General features: G+C 47.7%; 2 protein-coding genes and 1 pseudogene across 2 annotated transcripts in view; 2 read left to right on the top strand and 1 right to left on the bottom strand.

Annotated features, from left to right (window-relative positions):
- LOC143410587 (rho guanine nucleotide exchange factor TIAM2-like) overlaps positions 1-10,501 on the top strand; it is a gene marked incomplete at its 5' end in the record, with an annotated part of 81,616 nt that extends 71,115 nt beyond the window's left edge. The window contains one exon of the mRNA XM_076871433.2: positions 10,193-10,501. Coding sequence (XP_076727548.2) covers positions 10,193-10,501 — 309 coding nt within the window. The remainder of the gene's footprint in view (positions 1-10,192) is intronic.
- Positions 10,502-12,361: 1,860 nt separating this feature from the next.
- On the top strand, positions 12,362-22,608 carry LOC143642266 (rho guanine nucleotide exchange factor TIAM2-like; annotated as a pseudogene).
- A 636-nt stretch (positions 22,609-23,244) lies between these two features.
- Positions 23,245-26,233, bottom strand: part of LOC143410057 (dimethyladenosine transferase 1, mitochondrial-like) — a 43,344-nt gene continuing 40,355 nt past the window's right edge. Inside the window, exons 6-7 of the mRNA XM_076870731.2 lie at positions 25,069-25,196; positions 23,245-23,488 (exon numbers count right to left, since the gene is read on the bottom strand). Of these exons, the coding sequence (XP_076726846.1) occupies positions 23,245-23,488; positions 25,069-25,196 (372 nt within the window). The remainder of the gene's footprint in view (positions 23,489-25,068; positions 25,197-26,233) is intronic.

The following is a 26,233-nucleotide window of genomic DNA, read 5'->3' as shown; positions in this document are numbered from 1 at the left end:
AGTGTAGATTTGCCTGCCCAGAGAGGTGGTGGCTGACACTGGGCTGTCAGGATTTGATTAGTTGTCACCAGTGACACATTTATCTTTAGAAAAGTGATAAAGAATCTTTTTATTGCTTTAGTGTCCACCCATTAATCTGCAAAAGAAAAAAAACTCAGTAATTCAGAGAATGCATACTATTTAAAGACCTTTCCTGCAGACATGGCTCAGGGTGTATTGTCACTTTCCGAGAATGAAATCAGAGGCATAGCTCTGGAGTGAGAAACTCTGGTTTTAGAAAACTGGTGCTTCACGCAAAAAAACCAACCAGAACAAAAGCATAAAGTGAAATTGTTAGCTACTCGATAGTCATCGTAGATAACCCGTAAATACACAGTTTTGGACTAATTTAGGGGACTATCAGAACCAAAATAGGCCACGAGGGAAAACTGAAGGAAGAAAATAGAGACAAGACCTGCGACCTGGGACAAACACCTACTGATGGGAGAGTCCGTGGAGGTAGAACTAAGTCAGAAGGTCCCTGGTAAGTGCGGTGGCCCACCTTGTTTCAAGGCTGCTGTAATCCCATAGGTACGTATATAACGACTGTTAGGTGGCATAGGATAATCACCTCAAGGACTAAACACCACATAAAAGATTTTGTACCTAAGTGAATTACGATGTCATTTGTAGTCTCTAGGCAAATAACCGAACAGTCATTTTTTAAAATTCACACTTTCTGAACAATTTCAGAATGAAGTTCTTTAGATTATTTTCAGTTTTAGTTCAAAAGAAGAACCTTTTTTGATCTGGGTTCATCTCCCTATAGGAGAGTTGAACAACTTGGCCTTTTCCTGTCAAGGGCCATCAGAATTACTCAGCTCTGTTCCTGACAGGAGAACAGAGTCGGCAACGAGGAGATGCATGAGCAAGCCGAGTTCCACGGAGCTTTATCTACAGTAACAGGGCAGGCTGGGGTGGCCCTCTGCCCTTCTCCAGTGATCCACCCGACTCGCCTGCTCATCTCAGAGTGGGGTCATTGGAGTCTCTTTTATAACCTGGGTATTGTATTATTTGCATCCAGAAGTCAAGGAAAAATTTGGCTCACTTGCCTCTGTCTGGGTGAGCAGGTTAAATTATGTCCATCAGAAGCCCTGTCTTTCCAGTTTAAAAAAAAGGCGGGGGGTGGGGGAGAGAAAAAGACACAAAGCCCCACACAGGAGACACCTATTAGAGAGAGCTGCCGTTTTGTGTAGATTCCGAGAGAGGAACATTGAGAAACCCAGCATTTCCTGTGAAAGAGGTGCTTGGTTGCGTAGATGTTGCACTTGTCCTTGAAATGTCCTTTGCAGAAAGATTTGGTCTCTTTCATTCCTGAATTCCCACCAAACTGCTGTTAAATAAGGCAACGAAGCAGAGGACACACAGGTTTGCCCCGGGGCTCCTCCTCTTCCCCAGGAGCTGCTTCCTCCCAGGGTCTGTGTGCAGGGGCACTGCTCTGTCCTGCCTTCCCTGCTGTGCTGAGCGCTGAGGATGTACCCCCCAGGCACACTCAGTGCCTCCTGTGTCCTTCGTCCCCAGGAGGGCTGCACTTCCTTCCGCTGGACATCTGGACAGCCGAGCGTCTGCCCTCCGCCTCCCTCCTTTGGGGCAGCCTCACCTTCTCTGGCCCCTGTTAAAGTTGCAGCCATCCTTTCCCCCGCCCCACACTGTGTGTCCCTTTTTGTCATTCATGTCACCTGTCTATGCCCTTTTCCCCCAGTACCTAGAACAGAGTCCAGGAGGGAGAAAGGTCTGTGTTAAAAATGATCCATGAAATGAATGAAATTTGACTGTTCTGGCCCTCCTGCTCGGCATTCAGAGAAAGTTGGTTCTCCATACACCTGTCTTTCTGGCTTAAAAAAAGAGAAATGACAGTAAACCCCGTCATTTTCGTCGAGCCTCAGCCTTTCTTGAGCCCTTGCACTGTGCTAAGGATTTTTACATATTTCATCTCACTGCTTCCTCTGTAAAATGTGATCCCTGCTTCACAGGTGCGTCAACGGAGTCCGGGGAAGTCGGTCAAGGTCAGGTGGCTGGCAGTTGCCAGGGTCTTAGCTCCAGAGTGTGTTCCTAAAAGGGCACTTGTTTAAGGTGGAGCCCCGGGGTAAGCTGGGGCTTTACGCTGGGAAGAAAGGGGCAGCAGCCTGGGAGGACCATTAGGTGCTCGCCACCCTCGCCAGCCGTCGGCAGGACCCTGCACCTAGCCGGTGTGTGCACAGTGGGTGGGGGATTGCCACGCTCACATCTCCTGGCTCTTCTGCCCACCTTGGCCCTCCCCTGAGCTCTGCTCCTTAGGTAAAGGTCACCGACTCGCCCCCTCCTGCCTTGGTGTCCACAGTTCTTCCCTGGCGCCTGGGAGGGTGTCTCTGTCTTATTCCATGTGTCCCTGCAGGCCCCCATCCTTGGACCCCGCCACGCTGGCCCTCAGTTCCTGCATGTTCCATACATTCTCCAGCCTCAAGCGTGGCTTCCTGTAGCTACCCTGACTTACCCTGCAGTCTGGCTTCAGTGCTCCTGTCCCCGACCTCAACCCAACCAGAGTAGCTCCCTTAGTTCTGTTCTGAACCCCTCATTTCTTGGGCTCCTGGTATACCTGGTTTCTCTGCTCAGAGCTCATCTTCCCAGACACACGTGGACACCAGGAGCGGGGAGGGGGGGGCTTCGTCAGCCTCCTTCGTCCCCCATGCAGCAGTGTCCTATGGAGCCTTTTTGACCTCAAATTCTTTTTTGTAAAGTTATGGGAAAGGATTCCTGTTTTTTTTTTTTTTTTTTTTTTTTAATTTAGAAATTCAAGTACTATTTAAAATAAGATTCAGATAAGCCAAAAGATTAAAATTAAAATAATTTACAATGCGGTGTTAACCATTGCATTTATTATATATATCATTCAATTTTATAAAAATCTATACATATACCTATATTTATAGATAGGCTGCATATTTAAAAGTTTGTATATATATTTCCTATTTTTTCCCTTACCAATAAATCATTCCTTTTTTTTTTTTTTTTTTTTGGTACTGGGAAATGAACCCAGTGCTTCACCACTGAGCCGTATCCTCAGCCCTTGTAAAAATTTATTTAGGGCTGGGGATATAGCTCAGTTGGTAGAGTGCTTACCTTGCATGCATAAGGCCTTGGGTTCAATCCCCAGCAACACACACACACACACACACACACAATTTTATTTAGAGAGAGGGTCTCACTAAGTTGTTTAGGCCCTCATGAAGTTGCTGAGGCTGGCTTTGAACTCTTGATCCTCTTGCCTCAGCCTTCCGAGCTTCTGGGATTACAGGCGTGTGCCACCACACCTGGCTCATTCCTTTTTCCTTGGTAGTGGGTGTCAGTCTCTTGGTATTGCTGCGGGCATCTCACTGCAGTTCTGTACCATCATTTATGCACATTTCTGTTTGCACCCACAGTTTATCTCCTTGGTCTGCCTGGTGTATCCTTTGGAAACAGAATCGTCTGGTCCAAAGAACAAAGAACATGAGGCTTTTCAGTGCAGGATTTCCTCATCCTTTTTGTATCATTTTGATAAGAATTTTAAACCCCTTCCCTAGAATTCACAATCTCTTATGACTGTAATGATTTTGGGTGGTCTGTCCCCACATGTGTTACTAATTATCTAAATCTGTTTTTATTCCCACCCCCACCTGCCAAGGTGCTAATATATTGTCCTCCCTCCTCCCTGCCCCCTACATTGCCCTCTCCACCCAGCCTGCCTGTGGGCCTCCCAGCTGCCCCCAAGCATCCCCCAGAGTTTGGCCCTGAAGTGCTGCCCTGGCTGTGGTAGGCAGCTCAGGGCAGCTTAGGTTGGATACCAGGATGTTGGCCACCTGTTCTCCCAGAGGAGCCCTGGAAGCAGGGCCAATGTGACTTGGCCTTGGTCTGTTTCTGCCTCTCTAGGGAGGTCATCGAGCCCTCTGAGGTCCTAGATATGCTCTGCTCAGTCTTTTTATAAGCTAGTGATGACTAAAAGGAAGTGCAAAGTGAGTTGAGAAAAAGTCCTTTGTACTTCTTAGTCTTTTTTTTTTCCCTAGGGGAACTTTTCTGACTTGACTTGCTGGAATCTGACAGCTGCCACCTAGTTCACTCTGAGGTGACTTGGTAATGCAGCCTCCTCCTGGCTTCCAGACAAGGGAGGGAGGATTTTTTTTTAGTACTTGGTATAGAGGAACACAGCAGGTGAGCCACACCCTGCTGGGGCTGGGCTGTCTTTGAGGCTAATTGGCCATTTACCCCAGGCCTCATATATTGTTTAATTTTTCCAGTATTCTCTTTAGGGGCAGTATGAGAATTCACAATCTGTTTCTGCCTAATGTCCTGGTATGGTGAAACTGTGGAAGTTATCTTGATGTGGATTTGGTCCAGATCAGTGGCTCAGTGTGGCGGCGGGGAAGGGGGCTGCAGGAGGCAGCCAGGGCTTCACCCAGAGACCACACATTGTTATGTGGACAGTTAACCCAGCAGGAGAGCATCTTCAGGTCTGTGTGTTGTCAAAACTGTACTGATTCCCCTCCCCCAAAGTTGATATTCTTTTCCTATAAACTAGGACCTCAAAGGTATTACATGCTGAAAATAATCTCTAAGTTTCCACAGAAATATTACCCCAAATTATGAAGCAGTTTTAAATCTTTTTTCCTTAGGCTAGAAGTAGGTTTGAGCAAAAAAAAAAAAAAAAAAACAAAGCTACCTTGACAGATGAGCCTGCAGTACCCAGAGCCCCTGAGTGAGGCGCTGCTGTGCACTGAGCCAGGAAGCAGGACCCAGCTCAGCCCTTGATCAGTGTCAGTACTGCGTGCAGCAGCGACGGGATCCCAATCCATTCTGGGTGATATAATATACTTAACATCTATTAATTTTTTTAAGCTTCCAAATCCCACAGGAAAACTGGAAAGCCTCAGGCAGTCAAGTCTCCAAATAGGAGCAAAGTAAATATCAGAGTCGTCATGATCAGAATCGGAGAAGAGCTGGGTTTTTTTTTTTGTTGTTGTTGTTGTTGTTGGTGGTGGTGTTTTTAACAAACGGAAGCCAAGGGGAGGCTGTCCTGGTATTTTCTGATGAAAAGTAATCGCTGAATCCAGATCAGAAGGGTCATGGAGTGACTCAGAACTTGGTTTGAGAAAGATACTGCCCCTGCTGTCCTCCGGTCTGGGGCAAGGCACCTGAACAGTTTTGGTGCCAACCAAGAAAGGCTTATGGGCTCCTTGAAAGCCCATTTAGAAGGAAGCAGGAGTATTTCATTCAAACAGAAATAGTTCTGCTTGGCTGTATGAATCCAGAGTTCCTGAGTGAGCCCTCCTCATCTGTAGATTAGATGAAATCATTTTCAAGTAGTGATCAACCATAATGTAACCTTAAAAACCTGAAAAAATGGGATTAATATTATTTGTCTTCCAGACAGCTTAGTTTTAGGGAAAAAAGTTTTCATTTAGTCTTTTTAATGAATTCAAAAGAAAATAATGTTTTATGCCCTCTTATAAATAGGCTCACAGTGAGCCCAAGATCTTAATGCTATTATACAAAACACTGAAAAACACAACTTGGGGCCCATGCTTCAGTGGGACAGTGTTTTCTGTTTTGCACACGTACACACTGGTAGATACTGAATCCACACACACCTATCTCTTAGGAGTGATCACAGCATTCTTCAGTGGCAGGGGTTGGACCCACCTGTGGGTGTGTGGTAGCTGCATTTGCCTCTCTAAGCCAAGATTACTGCATCCCTAGATCCCCTGAGGCCAGGAGAGCCCCGACCACCCGTGGACAGCCTGCTTTGCCTGTGCTCAGTGAGCCTGCTTTGCCTGTGCTCTGCTGAATACTGAGGAGGCCACTGCTATGTAGACAGAGGAGAGACAGGCCTCATGCCATGAAGGTCCTGCCAAAGCCTCCCTGCCCCTCAGGTGGAAAGCCTCTGCAGGTCATGGTAGACTCAGCGCTGGTGTGTTCTGTGAGAACACCCGACGTGCGTGAGTGTGGTGTGGAGCAGGGGCTCAGCAAGCAAGACTCCCTCTCCTAGACCCAGAGCCGGGTGAGAGTTGCTGGATGGCAGAGGCACACTGCGGCTTTTCATGAGTAAGGACTGAGACTCAACATGGTCACTGTTCCTGGAAAGTGTTTATCAGGTCTACACAGAGCACCGCCCTGAGCTGTTCAGTGTACACCCTCACTAAGAAGAGAGGAACTGAACTATAATCGCCCAAGTGACTCGTTCATATAGTCTTGAAAAACACTTTTGGGATCACTCTTCTGCTTTTCCCAGCCCTTCTGCCTTTTGACCCCAGGTTTTCCTCTCAGTTGACCTTGGACAACAGCTAAACCGTCCAGCAAGTGGAGTCTTTGTAGCACTTGAAGGACTTAACTCTGGTACTTTGAAAAGTAGACTTACTATTGAAAAAATTTCAGCTAACACTTTTTGGGAGTTAATCCTACCAGAAGTGTTTTTAAGATGGATTCTGATTTTTCTAAAATGGCAAGATACTTTATTTTTGAGATCTCGTTATTTTAACACTGCATTGTTAGGTGTGATTTTTGACATTCCAGCGAGGCAAAGCTGCAGACTCACCAGATGCCATTTAACTTATGGTGCATTTTGTCAGATCTTATTTTACACAGTATATGCATGCTTAATATAGATTCCACAGCCCTGGAAACAGTTAGTTTTGGGGATTGCAAAATTACATTGTCGGAGCTTGTGGTGCAAGTCCTATGATCCTAGAGATGTCAAGTAAATGGAGTCTGCTATTATCAGGGCATCCCATAGTTAGAGGGGCAGATCCAGAACCTCAGGTCAGGGTGTGATTCCACCTACCTCCTGGCTTGTGGCCTCAGTCCACACCCCTTTTCATGACCACCTCTCAGTGCAGGCTCCAGGGACATGGTGATCTGGCTGGAGTGGATACCACTCCTGGAAAACCCAGGCAGGTGTGGCTGCCCTGATGGGTAGACCAGTTGTTTTCCAACGGACCACACTTGGCATCACCTGGGAAGCTTACAAAACACCCGTGACAAGGTCCCAGGGACTCTGACTCACTTGGCACAGGTGTTCCAAAAGTTCCCCAAACAAAGCTAAGGTGAGGCCAGGTAGAGGTCCACTGGTGGGTTGGGGGAGGAGCCGGAGGGCAGGACTTGGAGTGGGTTGATTATACTCTTTCATGTTCCTTCAGGACACTCACATCCTGGGAGAGAAGTGTACCACCTATTGGTGGCAATGGTTATGTGCCATTAGGCTTTTTGGGCACGACCTAGTAGCTTGTTCCATAATGAATCTGAAACTTTGGTTGTTATGAACGTGACAGGACACATTTTTAAAAATCAAGGTTGCAATCTGATTGCCACTTTAAGATCCACATTTCTTATTCTTTGAAATTTTACTCTGAAATACATGTCTTCTGACAGGTATCACCAGAAATATACGTGTATTCACATTTAAAAATAAAAACAGGTGGAATATACGAAGCTCCAAGGAGAATAACTAGTATTTATTTATGCATTAACTATTTTGGAAGTAAATTATTATTTTTTAGACATTGATGAACCTTTATTTTATTCATTTCTTTATATGTGGTGCTGAGAATCGGATCCAGTGCCCCTCACACATGCTAGGCAAGCGCTTGCTCTACCACTAAGCCACAATCCCAGCCCGAAAGGAAATTATGCTCTGTGTGTCTGGTTGGAAGTTCAGTTCCTGTTCCCAGGTTGATCTAACTTGTGCACCAAGATTCCTGTCAAAATGAAAGAGAAGCAGCTCTACATCAGAACCTGGCAGTCTGTCAGGGGCTGTCACTTGCCCTTGAGCCAGGCTCTGTGGGTTACTGGGCCCATTCTCCTACCTCACCTTTGGCTTGTCCCCTGGTTCTGCCTTGGACCATGTACCCTTCAGGACTGCATTTGCCGCGGCCTTCCTTGTTCCACCCAAGCTTGTGTTGGTTTTCAGACTGCTTGAGGCTGTGCTTTGGTGTGTCCAGCCTTGGCGAGTCTCCTGTCCTTGGGCAGGATCTGTCCCCCACTTCTTTGGATTAAGAGCAGGCCTGCAGCTGGAGCCACTGAAGTAGACTGAAAGGCCAGGCAGGAGGTCCGCGCTGACTTCTTGTCTTGGTTGTGTGTTCCCATCACTTGAAGACGCTGTCAGGGAGGGAGTCGGATGGGGGAAGGTGGGCCAGAGTGACCTGTGTTTTCTCTGAGGCATTGAATTTGCCTGGTGACAGCGTGTGTAGAATGTATGTCAGGCCACCATGTACTTGTATCATGTTTGTGTTCTAAAATTTCCAGGCAAAGTGAATGAATTAAGCTAGCGTTAAGAGACCTAATGTCAAGTTCAGTTTTTACCCCAGATGGAGATGGACATAGTCCAGGCATGAAGGCATTTAAACTGAAGGAAGGACTGTTTGGGTTGAGACACAAGAGGCTGGCTAATGGTGATGAGCACTGGTTGTCGGCACTGGGTGGCTGCTCTGTTGCTGGGGAAGTGAGCACTGAGCTGGGCGTGTGGGGCAGGGACAAGGAGAGGCGCTGGCCCCCGACAAGCCTCCAGACTGACATGGGGTAAGATGGGGTGGGCTGTATGTGGGTAGGAGGGAAAGAAAGAGCACAGAGGACACTTGGGGTGTGATCTGATGGTGCTCCAGGACCTGTGGAGGCCAATGGGGGGCGTGCTTGAGACAGGAAACCCCTCCACTGCAGGAGCACACAGGTGTCTGCGGCACGCAGTCTGTCTGGGCACAAAATCATGAGCCACTCAAGCAGGAACAAACTTTATTTCTGAACTCCACCAGCACACTCCACACACACTCCCGGGAAAAATGCTGAACGCCACGCCACTCGGCTCCTCCCGGGACACACTCCCCAACAGGAATTCCCTCCTCAGGAATTCCCTCCTACCGCACTTCCCAACCAATGGGAACTCTCCGGGGAGTCCTGAGAAAGCTCCAAAGTAGCAGGCCCAGGCGGACAGCAGGGGTCTAATCTCCAATTGAATGCACATCTTAACATAATCAATATCATCTCAATGGCTTGCTGGCATTACCTTTCAACCAAAAATGCCATGAGTCATTCCTACTTGGCTATGGCTCTCAGCAGGTGTCACTGTGAGAAGCCACTGCACTGCTCAGACCTAACAGGACTGGCACTGAAGGCCTTGCTCTCCCCAGGTATTCCTGCTCCTCCTTTTTTTTTGGGTAGTGGGGATTGAACTTAGGGGCACTTGACCACTGAGCCATGTCCCCAGCCCTATTTTATATTTTATTTAGACAGGGTATCCCTGAGTTGCTTAGCACCTTGCTGAGGCTGGCTTTGTACTCGCGATCCTCCTGCCTCAATCTCCCAAGCCATTGGGATTACTGGCATGTGCCACTGCGCCCAGCTTCCTGTTCCTTTTTGACTCAACCTGTGTGACTCTGTCCCCACTACCTGGATGAGCGCCCTCTCTTGCTAGGTCTGGCCATGGCTACTCACTGCCAAGTCCCAACTTGGCCATACTCCAAGGTTTCCCATGGGTCTGGCCTCTGCTCTTGTTCTCACTCTCACCAGGTGTCACTATGGCACCTGCTTCCACCCGTGTCCCTACTGGGCTCTGCAGCCCCTTTCAGAAGGCCTTCTCTCTCATCTCCCAGTCTCCGCCCCATCCCCAACATAGATAGGCACCAGCTTGAGACGTTTCCATTCATACTTGGCACATGTTGGCTCAGCTAAATGGTCAGATTTGAAGGCCAAACTCTAGGTGGACTGGATCCAAGCCATCCTAAACTGTGTGGCACTTAACTGTGATTCCTGACCATCCTGGAAAGCTAGTTAGGCCAACTGTTGAGGGATGTGGTGGGCCCAGCTGGGACGTCTCCTGTGTGTGCTTTTCAGAAAGGACCACACCTTGGTTTTAGAGCAATGTCAGCTTTGCTGTAGAGGGTGGGCCCTGGGCCTTGAGGCTGATTCCAGTAGGAAAGAAGCGTTTGATGGCTGTCATGAGTGGGAAGCCTGTGTCAGTATTAAACACAGGGTAGGTGCCATTTCCCTCGCTGGACTTTTAAGTGGTAGAGTGGTCTGGGATGGATGAAACTGTGCCCTTGACGCAGCCCTGTGCGCGATTCCTGAGTGCTGGCATGGCTGGCTGGCGCTGGTGGGAATGGGGAGCAGCATCCTGGGCATTAACTACTCCCCACCTCTCCTCACCTCTCAGAGTGCTGAACAGATTGCCGCGCTGTGCAGGGACTTTACCGACTCCCAGACGAACAGCATGGAGGGACCCAGGGAGAGTCAGGACCCGCCTCCAAGGCCCCTGGCACGCCACCTCTCTGATGCAGACCGCCTCCGAAAAGTCATCCAGGAGCTGCTGGACACCGAGAAGTCCTATGTGAAGGTAACGGAGGTGTCAGACGCTCACTCCTTTTTGGTCACGGCGAGTTGTTATGTTAGCAGTGGCCTCACGTCACCTCTGCCCGGGACACCTGCCACTCATGAGACAGACACCTGCTCCTCGAAGCCATGAAACATTGCAGGAAAGGAGGGCAGGGTGAGAGGGTGGGAGAGCTGAGAAGACTCAGAAAAAATTAGATTCTCGGCTCATTTTGTTACCAAGGTAGCTCTCACTATGGAAACAGATGTTCTAGTTTGTCATTTGCAATCTGTGGGAAGGGAGTCTGCACTGCTTTAGGGCGGGGCAGAGATCACTTTAGGTGATAGGACACAGGCAGCAGTCTGTACAGAAACCACTGCAGATGCAAGCCCCCAGAGCCCAGGGGTCATGGGCAGCAGAGGCTAATGCAAGGGAATCATGTGGGAACATTCCCATTCCATGATGAGGGAATCATGTCAAATGTCTAGGGGACCCAAAGAATTTATTTCCTTATCTCACCTACCCCAGGGGAACACTGGCGCCTGGGAAAGCAGACTTCCTCACTTTAAGTATTTGCTGAAACTCGGGACCTATTATCAGGTCACTTTACTTCTCTGTTACTGGAACAGGATGGCACAGGTTGGTGGCTGAGAACCCAGGCCTGGCTCTGCCGAATCTGGCTGCATGTCCTAGGACATCTTCTCCAACTCACTTGGTCCCTGTGCTCTTCCTGAGCCTCCAGCTCTGCGTTCTGAGGCCAGGATCCGAGTGCTGGCACACATGTGGCTCTTCCCTTCCTTCTCCACAAGGTGCAGCTGAGATTCTCTCAGTCACATCTCTACTGTGCCCTTGGACTTTAAAAGCCTTGCTTACAGGTAGACCAGGAAAGCTCCCCCAAGCCCCTTCCTTTGGTCTATAGGGGAGAAAGGAAAAGCTAGATGAGATTAGTTCTGCTCTCCATTCTGTCTGGTCTTGCAGTGAACATGGGGAGCTCAGGGGACCACCAGGGAATGACAGCCAGATTTCTGAGCGATTGTTTGCATCCATGGTGGCCTTTCTCTGGGTAGCTCTGAGAGCTCCAGAGTCCTTCTGATATCCTGAGTCCTGGAGCCTTGATGGGCAGAGAAAGAGTAGGATCAGGTCCCTTTTTGTCACTATTTTCTTCTCCCTGATACCTCCTGCTGCTCTGGGCGGGTCATCTCCCTGTGAACTAGTAGAGGACCACCGTGCAAGCTGTGGGTCAGGACAGGAGGGGCTGGCTCCCCTTTCTCTGCAAGAACCTGCACTTTGTTTTCATAGGGTCTCAGGCTGCAGCTCTTTGCCACCCCCAGCCCAGTGTGACCTGCTCTTTCTGTGCAGTAAGTCCCCTGGGTGGCCTTAGACTGGACAGCAGTGACTGCCGTGCCTGCCACTGTCTACAAAGTAACCGCACCTGGTGCCTCCTGTGATTCACACACACACCCCACTACTGCTATTTTTGTTGACATTTAACACGTCATTTTCCCAAGATGAGGTAAATAACGCACTCGCTCCTTCTGTGTACTGATAGGCAGATCTCACACAGACTCTGTGTAGTGATTCCAATGAGTAACCGGGGCGTGGGGTCTCCTGAAGGTCCTACGTGTGGCCTCTACTGCATGAACACGGCAAGGGCAGAGGGCTGGTCATTGTTTTTTATAGTGGAGGACGTATGTTCCCAAATTACTTTCCAGAACATGCACTTTCAATGTTAAGCCACAGAAATTCATTCTTTTCTGTGGACTTCCATCTTTCCTGATTTGAATACCAAGAATTTTACATCTGTGTAAAAAGTTATCTTAGAAATATGGAATCACAGGGGCTGAAGCTATATGTTTCTCTACATTTAAGTGAAATCCCTTATGAAAATGCTCTTCTGGAAAAGATTTGCTCTTTCTGCTTCTTGGGGACCTTCCTTGTGATTGACATGTGGGCCCGAGGGGGCATCCAGCTTGTCCTGGCTAACACTCTTTTCAAACCCCAACCTTCACGTAGATGGAGTCGCTTTTCGGAAGCTTGCCAGAGATGCTGGAGTTTCAGAAGGTGTTTCTGGAGACACTGGAGGATGGGATCTCAGCCTCCTCTGACTTCGATGTACTGGAAACCCCCTCACAGTTTAGAGTGAGTATTTTAGACTTAGATTTAAAGCAAAATTAGGTGGGAATGGTGCAAAAATCTCTCTTCAAGAAGGCTTGGTGTCCTTGTCCAGGTGAACTTTGCACGTTCGCTGCACTGTTTCCCTGGCAGGTGGTAAAAGAAGGCCATGGATTTTTCTCCTAAAGTAAATGCTCTGCCAGTCAAATAGTCTGGGCAGCCCCACCTCTGCAGCATCCCCTGGCCCTGGACCACACCCTTCTCCTTTCTTAGCTTTCCGGGAGGTATCTGGGGTACTGCTTCTGAAGCAAGAACACCTGCCCTGAACCTCCCCTTTTCTGTGGTCCTGGGAACCTGGCTGGACCGCATAGGTTTCAGATGCTCCGATGGAGCCTTCTCGCCTGTGGTGCCAGAGGAAACTCCAGGGATGATACGAACCCCACCTCCCCACACCCCCCAGGGACGAGGAGCCAAGAGGTAATGGAAAGGGGTCCAGAAGTAGAGTCCAGTTCCAGACCTTGTCCAGCCCCGCACCCTCTTGGCCCTCCTCGGCGGGTGCGTTTCTTAGCACTCTCCGCTGCCTGTCCTCTGACGGCACACCAAGTCAGAAGGCTCTGCCAGAACCTCAAGCTGTTGGCCCACTGGGGGAATCTGGGTGCATCCAGAGTGAGCAGAGCAGCCCTGGGCTTATGTCAGTGGGGACTTTGAGGCACTTGTGTTTTGGTACCAAGGAGGACATTATGGAGCAGGCCTGCATCTGCCAGAAGCCCACACTGGAGCAAAGCGAGTCTGATTTGACTTTTCCTCCCCTTCTAGAAACTGCTGTTTTCTCTTGGAGGCTCTTTAATCTATTACACCGACCACTTTAAACTGTACAGCGGATTCTGTGCTAACCATATTAAAGTACAGAAGGTTCTTGAGCGTGGTGAGTAGTGCATATCTTTTATAGATGTGTTTTGGTCTTTTGTATTTTTCGTTTTGATGCAGAGTAAATTTGTATTTTAACAAGCAGAGGTAAGTGCAATTTCAATGGATTTGGTTCTTTTTTTTAGTCTTGAAAGTGTCAGAAGTTCTGGGGACAGTTTTCACTTATTTCAGTGTACTGGCAGCACTGAGCAGATGTGCCCGAGACACAGTGGCTGCTTTGCTAGGTGGTCGCCCTCTGCTGTTGGATTTCATGGATTCCTTTCTTACCACATCCCAGCCTTATGGAACCTACACCATATATCTTGGATGGGATAGAAAGAAATGCGTGCTCAGGACTTTCTGGTGTCAACCCTCTTTAGCTGGAGGAGCAATGACAAACTACCACCAAACCCACAAGATGTGTGTGAACTATTGGAGTCTCTTTGTAGAACTGGGAAGAACTCACTCTCCCAGTGGTGGCCCTTCTCTGCACACTGTCCTGGGGCACCGAGATCTTTCTCCTGACACTGTATAACCACATCTACAGCTTTTGCATTCAGTTTAATGTAGAGCTGTCAGTACCTCAGAAGCCCCAAGTTTAAAAGATGGAGTCTTGGGACACTTACAATTCCTAAAACTGGCCAGAATCCACTGTGTCCAGTCACTTTGAACAGAGGTCTGAACTCCAGGCATTTCCTCCTACAAATATCATCTTATTTTGAAGGTCTATAGAAAAATGGTACTGCATCTTCTAGATGCTGAGATTTCGCCTTTGTCAAATAACCCCAAATAAGGGCCTATCCTCATTTGGATGGGTTGCATTCCAAACAGCTGGCCAAGGAGGCCACCTGGTGGAATGCAAAGTGGCAGCTGGTGTGGCCACTGGCACTCATATCACGGGCACTCGGATTCCTGGGTGTACTTCGTGGCACTTGACACTGAAGAGAAAGGCAGTCCTCACTGCCAAAGTCAGTGCACCGGCGCTGTGGCTCTGTGAGGGTTAGGCTGCAGGGCTCATCGGCTTATTTCAAAGGAAAAATGGTGGGGCTTTTTCAGATAGCACCATGAGATGGAGACAAGAGGGAACAACAGTGCTAGCGAGGCCGGTGGAAGACACTCTGGCTGTGCTACCATCTGAATCATATGTGGGGTACGGCCGAGGATCTGGAAGTAGTCTTGTGGCTTGATGAATGGTTTGAAACTCACTTTCCAGGGCGCCTGTGAGAGCGACCCTGAGTGTGCACCTAGAGCCAGACAGGCGCGTTCAGACTCGGTGCCCCTCTTGGGGTGGGCCTGTACTCCTCTGCCTTCCTAGTAAGCTTCCTTTGCTCAGGGGACCGTTAGAGCTTTGAGGCTGGATCCCAGGTTGATAACTGGGTGCCTGGTGCAGTGATGTGCTTGGACCTTTATTTAAGGATCGCATCACGAGGACTACAGAAGTGGATGGTCTAAAACTTTGTTAAGACAAATGATAGAGTGTCATGTGTCCCACCAAGCTCTTCTAAGGGTCTTTCCCCATTGCTTACAGCCAAAACCGATAAGGCCTTTAAGGCTTTTCTGGATGCGCGGAATCCCACCAAGCAGCACTCCTCCACCCTGGAGTCCTACCTCATCAAGCCGGTTCAGTGAGTGCTCAAGTACCCTCTGCTGCTCCGGGAGCTCGTGTCCCTGACTGACCACGAGAGCGAGGAGCACTACCACCTGACAGGTGAGGCTGCGAGGACGGCAGCATGAGCTGCAGGGGACACATTCTGAGTCACTGTCACGGCTGCGACTCATTCGGTTTTCCTATGTGATGACAGCTCAGTATGGCCATTCCTTTAGAATACAGAGTCCTTTGGTAAAATCAGTTTCCTGCAGAAGCTCCCAACAATTCTGAGGGGTGATTCGATCTGAATCTTTGAAAGAAGGTGATTTAAAGTGACTCAGGTAGCTTACCTGAGTCACTTGGCTGGTGAACTGGCTGCCAGAACAACAAGTTAGGCCTCCTCCTGCCACTGGGGAGCTGTGACAGTGGCTGCCCTGGTGCTGCTGATCCTACGTGCTGGGGGAGGCGCCACCTTGTGGACATCTCTGAGCAGAGCAGGGCTGGCGGCGGAGTGCTCAGTGGCCGACTGTGCTTTGAGGTCCAGGCTGATGCGTTACCATCTGAAGCCTCTGAAATGACTGGCTTGAGGTACTACTGGACAAAGCACAGGGCCCTGCAATTTCAGAGTAGAGGATCCCTTAGAGAGATGCTGCATTTGGACAGGAGAGAGAGTAGTGATTTATTCTCCACATGTCAAAACTAGGATGTCAAGTTAAGCCAGCTCATAAAATTTCTGGGGAGAGAAACAGATTTGTTAATAAAGGTTAGCAGTAGTGAATAATAAGCACCAGAGGAGTAAATTCAACTTGTTCATCCATGACAAGCATACTATGGGTCATAAGTAGTGCAGACAGAATTTTTTTATATAAAAGTTAAATTCTCCAAGTAAAGATACAAATTATGATTAGTATTCAGATACATACAAAGAGTTTGTTTTGCATTACAATGACCTTTAAAAAGTCTGTTAACAACTTCCAAACCTCCCTCCTGGTAGAGGATGAAAATGCTGAATGAGGAGAACAAAGTGTTAAAATACTTATTTTGAGGTGACTTGGAATTTTGCTTTTTGACTTTGACAGAATCATTTTGTCCCTTATGTGCCCTCATACCACGTATTAAACACCATGTATCAATACAAACCACTGCTCTGGCAGCAAGGTGTTTACACAGTTTACATCTGTAACTGCTAATTGAAAATCATGGATTCCAATCCAGTAAGTGGCCTTGGAGGAGAGGCTGCCTTCAGGAGCAGGTGCCCTGAGGCCTGCCACTCTTGGGTTGAATTCTGACCCCACCCCTTGTTTTTATCCAGAATCTGGCAAAGCACTCTGTATCTCAATTCTCTCTTCTTTAAGATGAGGTTGGTTACAGCCATCATTTTATGGTGGGGATGAGATGATTCACATTCATCACTCGTGATGCATGTCTAGTGGGAAGTGCTGCGTGTTAGCACTGCTGTTAGTCATCACCAAGAGAATTTGAGGTAGAAGGTATCTGGCTGTTCACGGAAAGGACTAGATTACAGGGGGCCCTGGGAAGCCACACCTGAGCAATGCTGGTGGTGGTGGGAACCAGTCTGGATGGCTCTCCCCTGAAGCTCCTTCATCACTGTTGTTGGACAGACTTAAAGCAAACAGACATGATAAACATGATTTCATATTTTGCAGAGGCACTGAAGGCAATGGAAAAGGTAGCAAGCCACATCAATGAGATGCAGAAGATCTATGAGGACTACGGGACCGTGTTTGACCAGCTGGTAGCTGACCAGAGTGGTCCAGAGAAGGAGGTCTGTTGGGCTCTGGACTCAGAGAGGCCCTAGGCCTGGGTAGATGGGGTTTAGTCTACGCTGATAGTACTCTCCTGGGGGAGAAAACTTAATTTTTAACCTGCAATTCACTACACTGGTCTCAAAATGTAACCTAATGACATGTTCACAATGAACCAAAGACTACAAGTAAACTTCACTGGATTCATGTCCCCACCCCTGGGCATGACATCTCCCAGTCCCAATTCTTGTGCTGGGAGGAAAGGATGAGGGAAAGAGGGGAGCAGCCTGCAGAGAGAATCAAGGGCTTCTCCTTTTTTATTCTTCCATTTTGAGCATCAACTATTAGTGGCTACCTACTTACTTAAGCCAGTCCAAGTGGGATTTGACATTTTCTACATTATTCTTTTCTTGTGACTGTTAAATTTAGAACTCCGTGCTTTTAATGTCCATATGCATGCAAGAGGCAATATAGTTTGAGTAAAAAATGGCGAGAATAGAAAAGAACCAGAATTTAATTTTTTTTATAATGGTCAGTTTCAATGTTGGTACTTCTTTTATTATCAAGTCTAATGCAGTTTAGGATTAGAGGTGGAAAATATACTAGATATTGACACAGGCCCTTCAGATGAACACCAGTGCAACTAACGTTATGGAAACAGTAGCTCATGAGGCCCCTCTCACATCCACAGTGTGCAGTGAAGCAAAATATTTCATCTTCATATTGTCTATCCACAGTTTGATGCTTAGCTTACATTATAAAACCTATTTAATACTCTGTGTTATTGGGACCATAAGAAATAGGTGCACTTGTCTTTTAGCAAATGACCACATATATGTAAACCTCTGGGGGTTTCCACATCTTCTTTATTTCCTGTCTTCACAATCTAGGTAACAGAACTTTCCATGGGGGAACTTCTGATGCATTCTACAGTTTCCTGGCTGAATCCGTTCTTGTCTCTAGGAAAAGCCAGAAAGGACCTTGAGCTTACGGTATTTGGTTAGTATTCCATTAGAAAGAATGTCAACTCTCAAGAGACAGAGAGTAAGGAGAACTGGGCCAGCCCTACCTAGCTAGCCACATGCCGATTCCCAGGAGTCGGGAGAACAGCCACCTTTGGCCCTTTCCAAGGGCCTCGCCTTGTGCCGTGTGGCTCAGAACAAGAGTCATGGGCACAGATCTCCCAAGGCTGTTTTGAAACCTGCTATCTTAAAGCTTGCTGCACTTCAAAATCTCTTAAATTCTGAGAGTCGGAAGAGCAAGTGTAGAGGGTGTAGCGCCAATGAGATGCACACCGTATCCTCAGCATTCAGTTAAACAGGAAGATTCGCAGTGCCAGGTCCTGCTTTAGAACACTCCACGCAGGATGACCAACACACCTGGTGTTGGGATCACAGTGCGATCTTAGCGACTCCCAAGCTTGAAGTGCTTTGTTCTAGTAAAACATTTAGCATTAGATTAACCTTGAAAGAGTCTCTGTTAAATAATGACTTTTCTTTCTCTTTTCCTTTTAGTTTTTAAGAGAGCTGTCATATTGGTTTATAAAGAAAACTGTAAACTGAAAAAGAAATTGGTAAGACAAGAATCACTTTTAATTAAAGCTACCTCTCCACAGCTGTCTCCTGCGATGTTGAACTAGAAAGCTCGCTGAGCACCGCAGCTCACAGGCTGATTAGTACTTATTCCGAGGGGAACTAATGTAATCGGGTACTCAGGGCATTTCTGAGTCTCCCTATAGACGTCTGTTCACGTGGAGGCCTATGTAAGAAATCAACTTTTATATCCCTGAAAATGGCCCATGTTTATTCCACATACATTGGAGTCCGTGTAGCTTGTTTTAAAAGACTTTTGACCTTGACTTAAAACACAGGCCCCTAAATTAGAACTCAGCTGTGGTCCCCGGCCCTCAGCAGCAGGTGCACAGGGCTGGCTGTTGCTCTGGCCTAGAGACCTGGAACCCCAGGCCCCACGGATGAGGTCTTGGAGAACCAGATGGATTCCCGATTCCGTGTCCTGGACCCGGGACAGCGGCACACAGCCTGTCTGTACAGAGGGACTGTGCACACCTGTTCCCCGGGAGAGCTCCTTAACCCTCTTTCCTGTGGGCTTTTTGTTGCAGCCCTCGAATTCCCGGCCTGCGCACAACTCCGCTGACTTGGACCCGTTCAAATTCCGCTGGTTGATTCCCATATCGGCCCTTCAAGTGAGGCTGGGGAACTCGGCAGGTAACTGTTGTGCAGTGCAGCGCCAGGCAGTGAACTGTGGAAGGAAGCAGCAGCAGGCAGGGGCATGTCCGGTCTGCTTCTGTGACAAAAGCAGCTGAGTGCCAGCCATCAGGAGGACAGACTCATTTTTGCTCATTTCAGAGGCGTCTGTTCTAGGTGGCGTGGGCACAGCACTCATGGTGGGAGGAGGCCTCACCTCGTGGCAGGCAGGAAGCAGGAGGAGGGAGGGGACTGAGGTCCAGTGCCCTCTTCAGGGCACACCGCCATGCCCTGACTTCCTCCCACGGAGCCCCACTTGTAAAGGTCCCCCACTTCCCAGTGGCACTGCAGGCTGGCAGACAGGCCATCAGCACGTGGGGGTACACTTCTGCCTCCCTTCTTTTTCGTGGTACTGGGGATTGAACCCTAGGCCTTAGGCGGGCTAGGCAAGCGCCCTGCCACTGAGCTGCACCCCAGTGGTGTGTCTTGTTTTATAGGGAAGGAAAACAAGGACAAGAGGTTGTTTTGCTATTTATTGACAAACCTTTGCCAACGGATGGTTTCCTCTGACAGATGGCCCCTTTCATCACTTTATTTTCATAATCAAGTTTTCAGTGTTTCTCTTTTTAGCCTAGCATTCTTTTTTGGTGAGGGGGTGGGTACTGGGGATTGAACTCAGGGGCACTCAACCACTGAGCCACATCCCCAGCCCTATTTTGTGCTTTATTTAGAGACAGGGTCTCACTGAGTTGCTTAGCACCTCACTGTTACCGAGGCTGGCACTGAACTCACAATCCTCCTGCCTCAGCCTCCCAAACTGCTGGGATTATAGGTGTGCGCCATTGTGCCTGGCTTTAGCCTAACATTCTTGATACCCTAAAATTTAAAAAGTCTTTGGCTCTGGAAAATGGTCACAGACCCTTCCAGAATAACCATGAATTGCTGGCAGTGAGTCAGATGACAGAGGGCGACAGGCTGGGGTGTGCAGTGATATGCTGGTTCTCTTTAGTCTGTCAGAGGCACTAGGTTTCCCCAGGATGGGACTGTTACCTCAAGGGCCCGAGCACTTTCTTCCGAAAGGCCAAAGAGCAGGCAAGAGGAGGACACATGTTAAAACATTTTTTCCTGGAGCATTGGAAAGGCAGGATCAGACAGATAGCTGGAAAACTTCAGCAGGAAATACAAACTGTAAGCAATAAGCATATCAAAATCACTCACAGCCCGAGCCAGGAAGAAAACCATGAGTCAGCACTGGGACTGTTTGACTTTTTAATCTTGAGTGTTAAGCTTCACAAGGGTTCTTAATCGTGGCACATGGCAAAGTCATAGACTCTTGTTTCCATTTCTTTTTACGCAGGGACAGAAAATAATTCCTTATGGGAGCTGATCCATACAAAGTCAGAACTAGAATGATGGCCAGAAACCATCTTTCAGCTGTGTTGCAGGTATTCTGACTTCCAAAAATTTAAACCAGTGAAAATGACAGAACTGACCCCTAGGTAGCTGAGTTTTAGTGCCCATCTGAGTTTTGGCTCACATCCACCCCCAAAAAACAGCCACTGAAGGCCCAGTGGAGGGATACATTGATCAAGTATACACACCTAACCCTCAGGGAGACTGCCTCTCACCTTCTTTTTTAAGTGGGGACAGCCAGGCAGAGAAGATGGCTAAGCCCGGATGCTGGAGGGCATGGCTGGCAAAGGCAGTGCCCAGAGGAGCATCGAGGGCCAGGGTAAAGGCAGAGGACCCTGTAGACCATTGCTTACCCTCACTCCCACAGTGACAGCGAGAGCAAAACCAGCATCGTGAAGGTGATCCGCTCTATTCTGCGGGAAAACTTCAGGCGCCACATCAAGTGTGAGCTACCTCTGGAGAAGGCGTGCAAGGATCGCCTGGTCCCACTGAAGAACCGTGTTCCCGTTTCAGCCAAATTAGGTGAGCACTTTGCCAGCTCTGTTTATCCACGACATGGTGGGATGGGGTGTGCTCTTGTCACCCATCTCTGGGGAACACTGTCCGTGCTCAGGGGAAGCTTCGTTTCCAAGGGACCCACCCTAGCTCCTGCTCCAGCCAGCCTCTGAGGAAGGCATCCGCCTCCAGCCCAAAGTCCACTCTCCCAGGTCTTGATTCACCATCTGTTCTGCTCACTGTGCATCCCCAGGTTCACAACAGCACCAGGCATCTAGGCCTAGTGCTTAACAATTAAGATCAAGAAACCTAATCTTTTGTTCTACCCAGTTAATAAGCCAGCAGGTGATCACTCTAGGTTCTGCTCTTCAACTTTGTTTGCAAAATTTTAGCATCGGTCTTCAGAACCTTCTGTCTTGCTGTTTCACCTTTTGTTCTTGTTACCAGTTTGTAAAACTAAAAACATCTTTTTCAGCTATAGTTTGACCTCTTCAGATTATGTGTTTAATGTCAAAATAAACCCTGGCCACCAAAAAATAATATGCAGCTAATGTCTGGAAACACTTCAACTGCAAGTTCCTTTCCCCATCAACCCAAGAGAACAGAATGAAACACACACAGGGCTCAACATGCAGAATGCAGACTCTCTGAAAGTTGCTTAGAAATTCCAGAGAGCGTTCTTATGAAAGATAAAGAATATATTTCTGCTTTTAATTGAGCAAGGAAAATAAACAAGAAGATATGCAGAGAAAGATGGTATAATCTTGATTATCAGATTACAAAGAACAGAACCTAGATTTTATTAGTGATTAACTTTCAATTTACTTGTTGGCAAAACAAGAGTTCTAGGCTCTATAGGTAGTTTACTAGAGCTTCATTATTTATATAAAATAATAATCAAAAAATGCTCACTTCCCTGAACTTACAATTTCAAATGAACATAAATAAAAAATTTCTATGCTTGCAGTATTTACACATTTCTGTCTAAAATACCAGGTAATAGATTTCAAATGATAGAATAAAATCTTACATAATTAAGATGTTAAATCTCATACTTTACGAATCAGAAACTGCCCACTATGTAATCTCTTTGGGTCACAAAGGGAGAGCAATGTTCTTTTCTCGTTGCAGCCTCGTCCAGGTCTTTGAAATTCCTCAGGACCTCTGCCAGCAGCGACTGGCCCAGTGAGTCCAGCAAGGGCCACTCTCTGGACTCGGATGAGTGCAGCTTGAGCAGCGGCACCCAGAGCAGTGGCTGCCCTGTGGCTGAGAGCAGGCAGGACTGCAAGAGCACGGCTCCCGGGAGGGACCCCCACATTGGCCCAGCAGAGTTTCCAGACAGTCTCATCAAAGAGAGCGATATTCTGAGCGACGAAGATGAGGACTGCCACCCGACACTGAACCAGGGTAGCCCTACCAAGGACATGGAAATTTGGTTCCAAAGACTAAAAATCTCTGAGGACCCTGACCCACTCCCAGCTGACCAACAGCCAGGCAGCAGGGCTGACGAGGGCCAGAAGGGAGGGGAGCAGCCCAAGCTGGTCCGGGCCCACTTCTGCCCCATTAAACGAAAAGCAAACAGCACCAAGAGGGACAGAGGGACTCTGCTCAAGGCGCAGACTCGTCACCAGTCCCTTGACAGTCAACCTGAAAACGCCAACATTGATCTAAATTCAGTTCTAGAGCGGGAATTCAGTGTCCAGAGCTTAACTTCGGTTGTCAACGAGGAGTGCTTTTACGAAACAGAGAGTCATGGAAAATCATAGTGCAGCTCGATCCAGACTCGGATGACACTGATCCTTGACTTTTAAAATTGGTGAAGTGGAAACTGCAGAAAGACCATTACTGGGTTTTGTGCAGTATATATTTTCCCACAAAAACATTGTAAAGATTTAAGTTATTTTAATTTATTGTGGACCAGAAAACCAGATTAAACTGGTCAGAATCTGTAAATTAGTTTATATCCCTTTTTGAGCAGGTATCAAAATGATTTAGAATCCTTAAAGTAATTAGAATGAAATTTTATTTTAAGTTATGTGGAAAAAGTAAGGTTGGGGAAGTTGTGATTAATAGCTTTAAAGGGGTCCTTTTTTCCCCCAGAAGCTTCTGGGCATTTTCTTTGAGCTGTTAGGTTTTGCTTTATTTAAAGCAAATTTAAGTTATTTTAATGTGGTTTAGGGGCACAATGTGCAGAGATTTCATTTTTTGTAAGGTTGTAATAGATGCTGTTTATACTAAACATGTCATATCTATGCAGTATATATTAAAAGAAAGCTGGTACTGTATCTTGATATTTATTTTCTTTACCAAGTTGTACAGTAAAAGGAATATGTCATCTGACCACTGGTATTTTACTGTCGTTCTGTGAAGACGGACAAGGACTGAGAAGCCCACCTGTTGGCTGCGAGCCTCCTAGAGTCCACAGCTCTCCCTGCCACTATCTTTTGTCTGATTTTTGCTTCTACTTTGCTTGAGTTCTTCTCGGAAATTATAAGCAAAGAGCTGTGGGTCTTCATCACACATTTTTCTGTATATGTCACAGAGGTTCTTAAAGTGCAAAACCGAGAGCTGGGTGGGACGAAGAGTGGGGTCCACGTCTGCCAACTGCAACAACCTTCCTGTGCTCTCCAGGCACTGAGCTGCAGGGAACAGCATTCTGGGGGAAGGGGAAAAAGCAGGATTTTACTTAAATTCTGGGAATCATCACATCTCCTACTCTTAAAAATGACAGGGTTCCTGGCAATTGCCACCTTGAGGGAATGACAGAGCAGAGGTAGATGCACCCTGCTTTGGAAAGCAGGTTTATCCAAAATAAAAAAGTTTCCAAAGCTAGCTTGCTATACATCATATCTGTTCAGCTGCATCTTGGAGAAGTATGTTCTGATTTGCTTCAAATTTTGATGAAAATCTTCTGTATTCCTACGTACCAACGATCCAGTTTTGATTCTCTATAATTTGAATTTCCTTCACCCCCAAGAGTGACTGTTTTGTAAAGCTAGAACACAGTTGATGGGAAAACAGCACTTCCCCTCTTTAAGATATTTTTGAAGCATCTTTACAGCATTTCAGAGTACTTTAAATTGCATTTAACCAAATGAAGTCATTATTTTAAAAGAATCAAACAACTGCTTGGGACACTGGGAGGAGGTGTGCCTGGCCTTGTTTTCTTCTCTCAGACCTCAGTCCACAGAGCTCACCCGAATGGCTTGGGAGGTGTTGAGGTTAGTGAAGGCTTAGTGGCCTCAACAGGAGCTGCAGGCCCCCACACTTTCAGGTGAGGTGACCTCAAAGTCCAGCTTCATGGCAGGAGGGTCTGATGATGCTCTAACATCTGGGACCACTGTGTGATGTGGTGTGACTGAAGGACACCAACACACCAAAGCGGATCACAATATTTGTCCACACCCATAGACAGGACTGTGTGCAGAAATGAACAGGGCCTGTCACTTAGCTGGGGGTTGCCTTGGTGACGGTAGGGCCAGCTTGAAGTTCAGACCAACTCAAGGATTTCTAAAAGCAGGATATACTTTGTGATGCTTCCTGGCTATGAATCAGGGTGGTCAGGTACAGCTGTGAGTTCCACCTGGATCAGCAAACAGCAGGTTTTGTGGAATTCTGCCTAGCAGAACCTGAAGTCATTTCACATGACCAGAGAGGGAGCTATGCCAGGAGGTCCTGGAAATGAGAAATGTGTGCCTCTAAAGCCGAGTCCCTTTCAACAGCTAAATGCTACCCATTAGGTGGAAATCTATAAAATACATTTCTCGGCCTTCTTAGACTATAAGTGATCCTCAGGATACAGGATATCACTGTGGTCACTGCAGGTCCACTGAGGTATGCGGGCTCTGAACTAGGGCCCAGTGTCTGTTTCCTGTGTGGAGTAGTGAGCAGAGCAGGGCCAAGTGCGCTTACGGGAAGGAGCCTGTCACTTCGTTTTGGCTGCTCAGAAGTAACATCTGCTTCCTAGTTGTCATGTGTCCTTCAAGAAGGGAGATGGCAACGTGGTACAAAAAGCGTGGTAAAGCCATGGTCTGTCTCTGTCCACCCTAGAACCCATCACCTCCCCGGGACTGGGTCAGCATCAGGCCTGCAACCGTGCCAGGCCTGCGAGTGGCCTCTGAGGCAAACCAAAGCAGCCACGTTTTGCTCATCACAGGATGACAATGACAGCTAATGACAGAGAAGGAGTCATGGAACTTTAGGGATTTTAAGGCCAGAGAGGAGGGGCACGCTTACCCCAGGCCGTGGTGGCAGTACTTCCTCCGGAACTGAAATGCACTCTGAACGACCTTCTCCACCAGCTTGAATGGCTGCTCTATCTTGGGCCGTATCAGGGGCGTGAAGTGCACCACTCCCACGTCCACCTTGATTGTAAACAAGCATGTGTCACTGTGTGGCACGTGTGGCAAAGCACAACTGAGCAATTCATCTTTAAATCCCCGAGTGTGGGAGGCTGAAAACACCGTTTCACAGACACACCTTTCCACACTCCTCTTCTCTGGCCACATAAGAAGCTGTGTTCCATTTGAGAGGACTCAAGTCCCAGTTGGCTCCATCTATTCCATAATACATCCCCTAGATCTGTGCCTGATGACCACTTAATTTAAAAACGAAGTCTTACAATAGCCTTTACAGTCCATTCCAATCATCATTAAAGACAGGCAAATAACAGCTACCATTAGGATATTTTAGTTGGCTTTGAATGAATAAAAAATAAGCTACAGCAGCAGTTCTCACTATAAGTCAGGGCCTCAAAACAGTGAAGGCAGATGGTCCCCAAAGACTATTAGCACCAAACTCCTGGAGAGGGAAACAGTCAGGACACCATCTACTATGGGTATGGACATGATTAATCAGGTGGACAGAATTCAGGCACACAGTCTGCACAGCCACCTAACTTTCTGGTGGGAACTTTACATGCCCCAGGACTGAAACTGAAAATGGAAACTTCCAAAAAATGTCACTGAGATTGTTTAGGCTGCTCCCAGCTGTTGAGATTCTTTAATTATCAGAAAATAAAACTTTTCAGGCATATCTTTTAAGAGATTTATACCCAGCCTTAGTCCAAAAATGGGCTCAGTGGCCCCGGGGATACATTAAACACAACAAAGGAAAAACACTGAAAGCAGAGACAAAGGGAAATGAAATCGAAACAGCTCTCGAGGTGCACAGCCTGACAGAGACTGTGACCCTGGAAATGGGAAGTCTCTCCGCAGCCCACCAGGGGACCTGGCTCCAGGAATTGAAACTGCACTCTGAGCACCCGCAGGCCCTCCGAAAGCCGAGAGAGAGCAGTGTGGGCAGTGTGAGCTGTGCTGCTGTTTTCTGAACCCCTCAGAGGACATTTTCTCCTGAGAGTCTCCCTAGAAAAGGGCTGGAACACGGGGCAAGTGCTGTTCTG

Source organism: Callospermophilus lateralis, chromosome 11, assembly GCF_048772815.1.
Source record: "Callospermophilus lateralis isolate mCalLat2 chromosome 11, mCalLat2.hap1, whole genome shotgun sequence".
NCBI lineage: Eukaryota > Metazoa > Chordata > Mammalia > Rodentia > Sciuridae > Callospermophilus > Callospermophilus lateralis.
The sequence above is the reverse complement of the archived record's forward strand: the minus strand, read 5'-3'. Positions and strand labels throughout refer to the sequence as shown.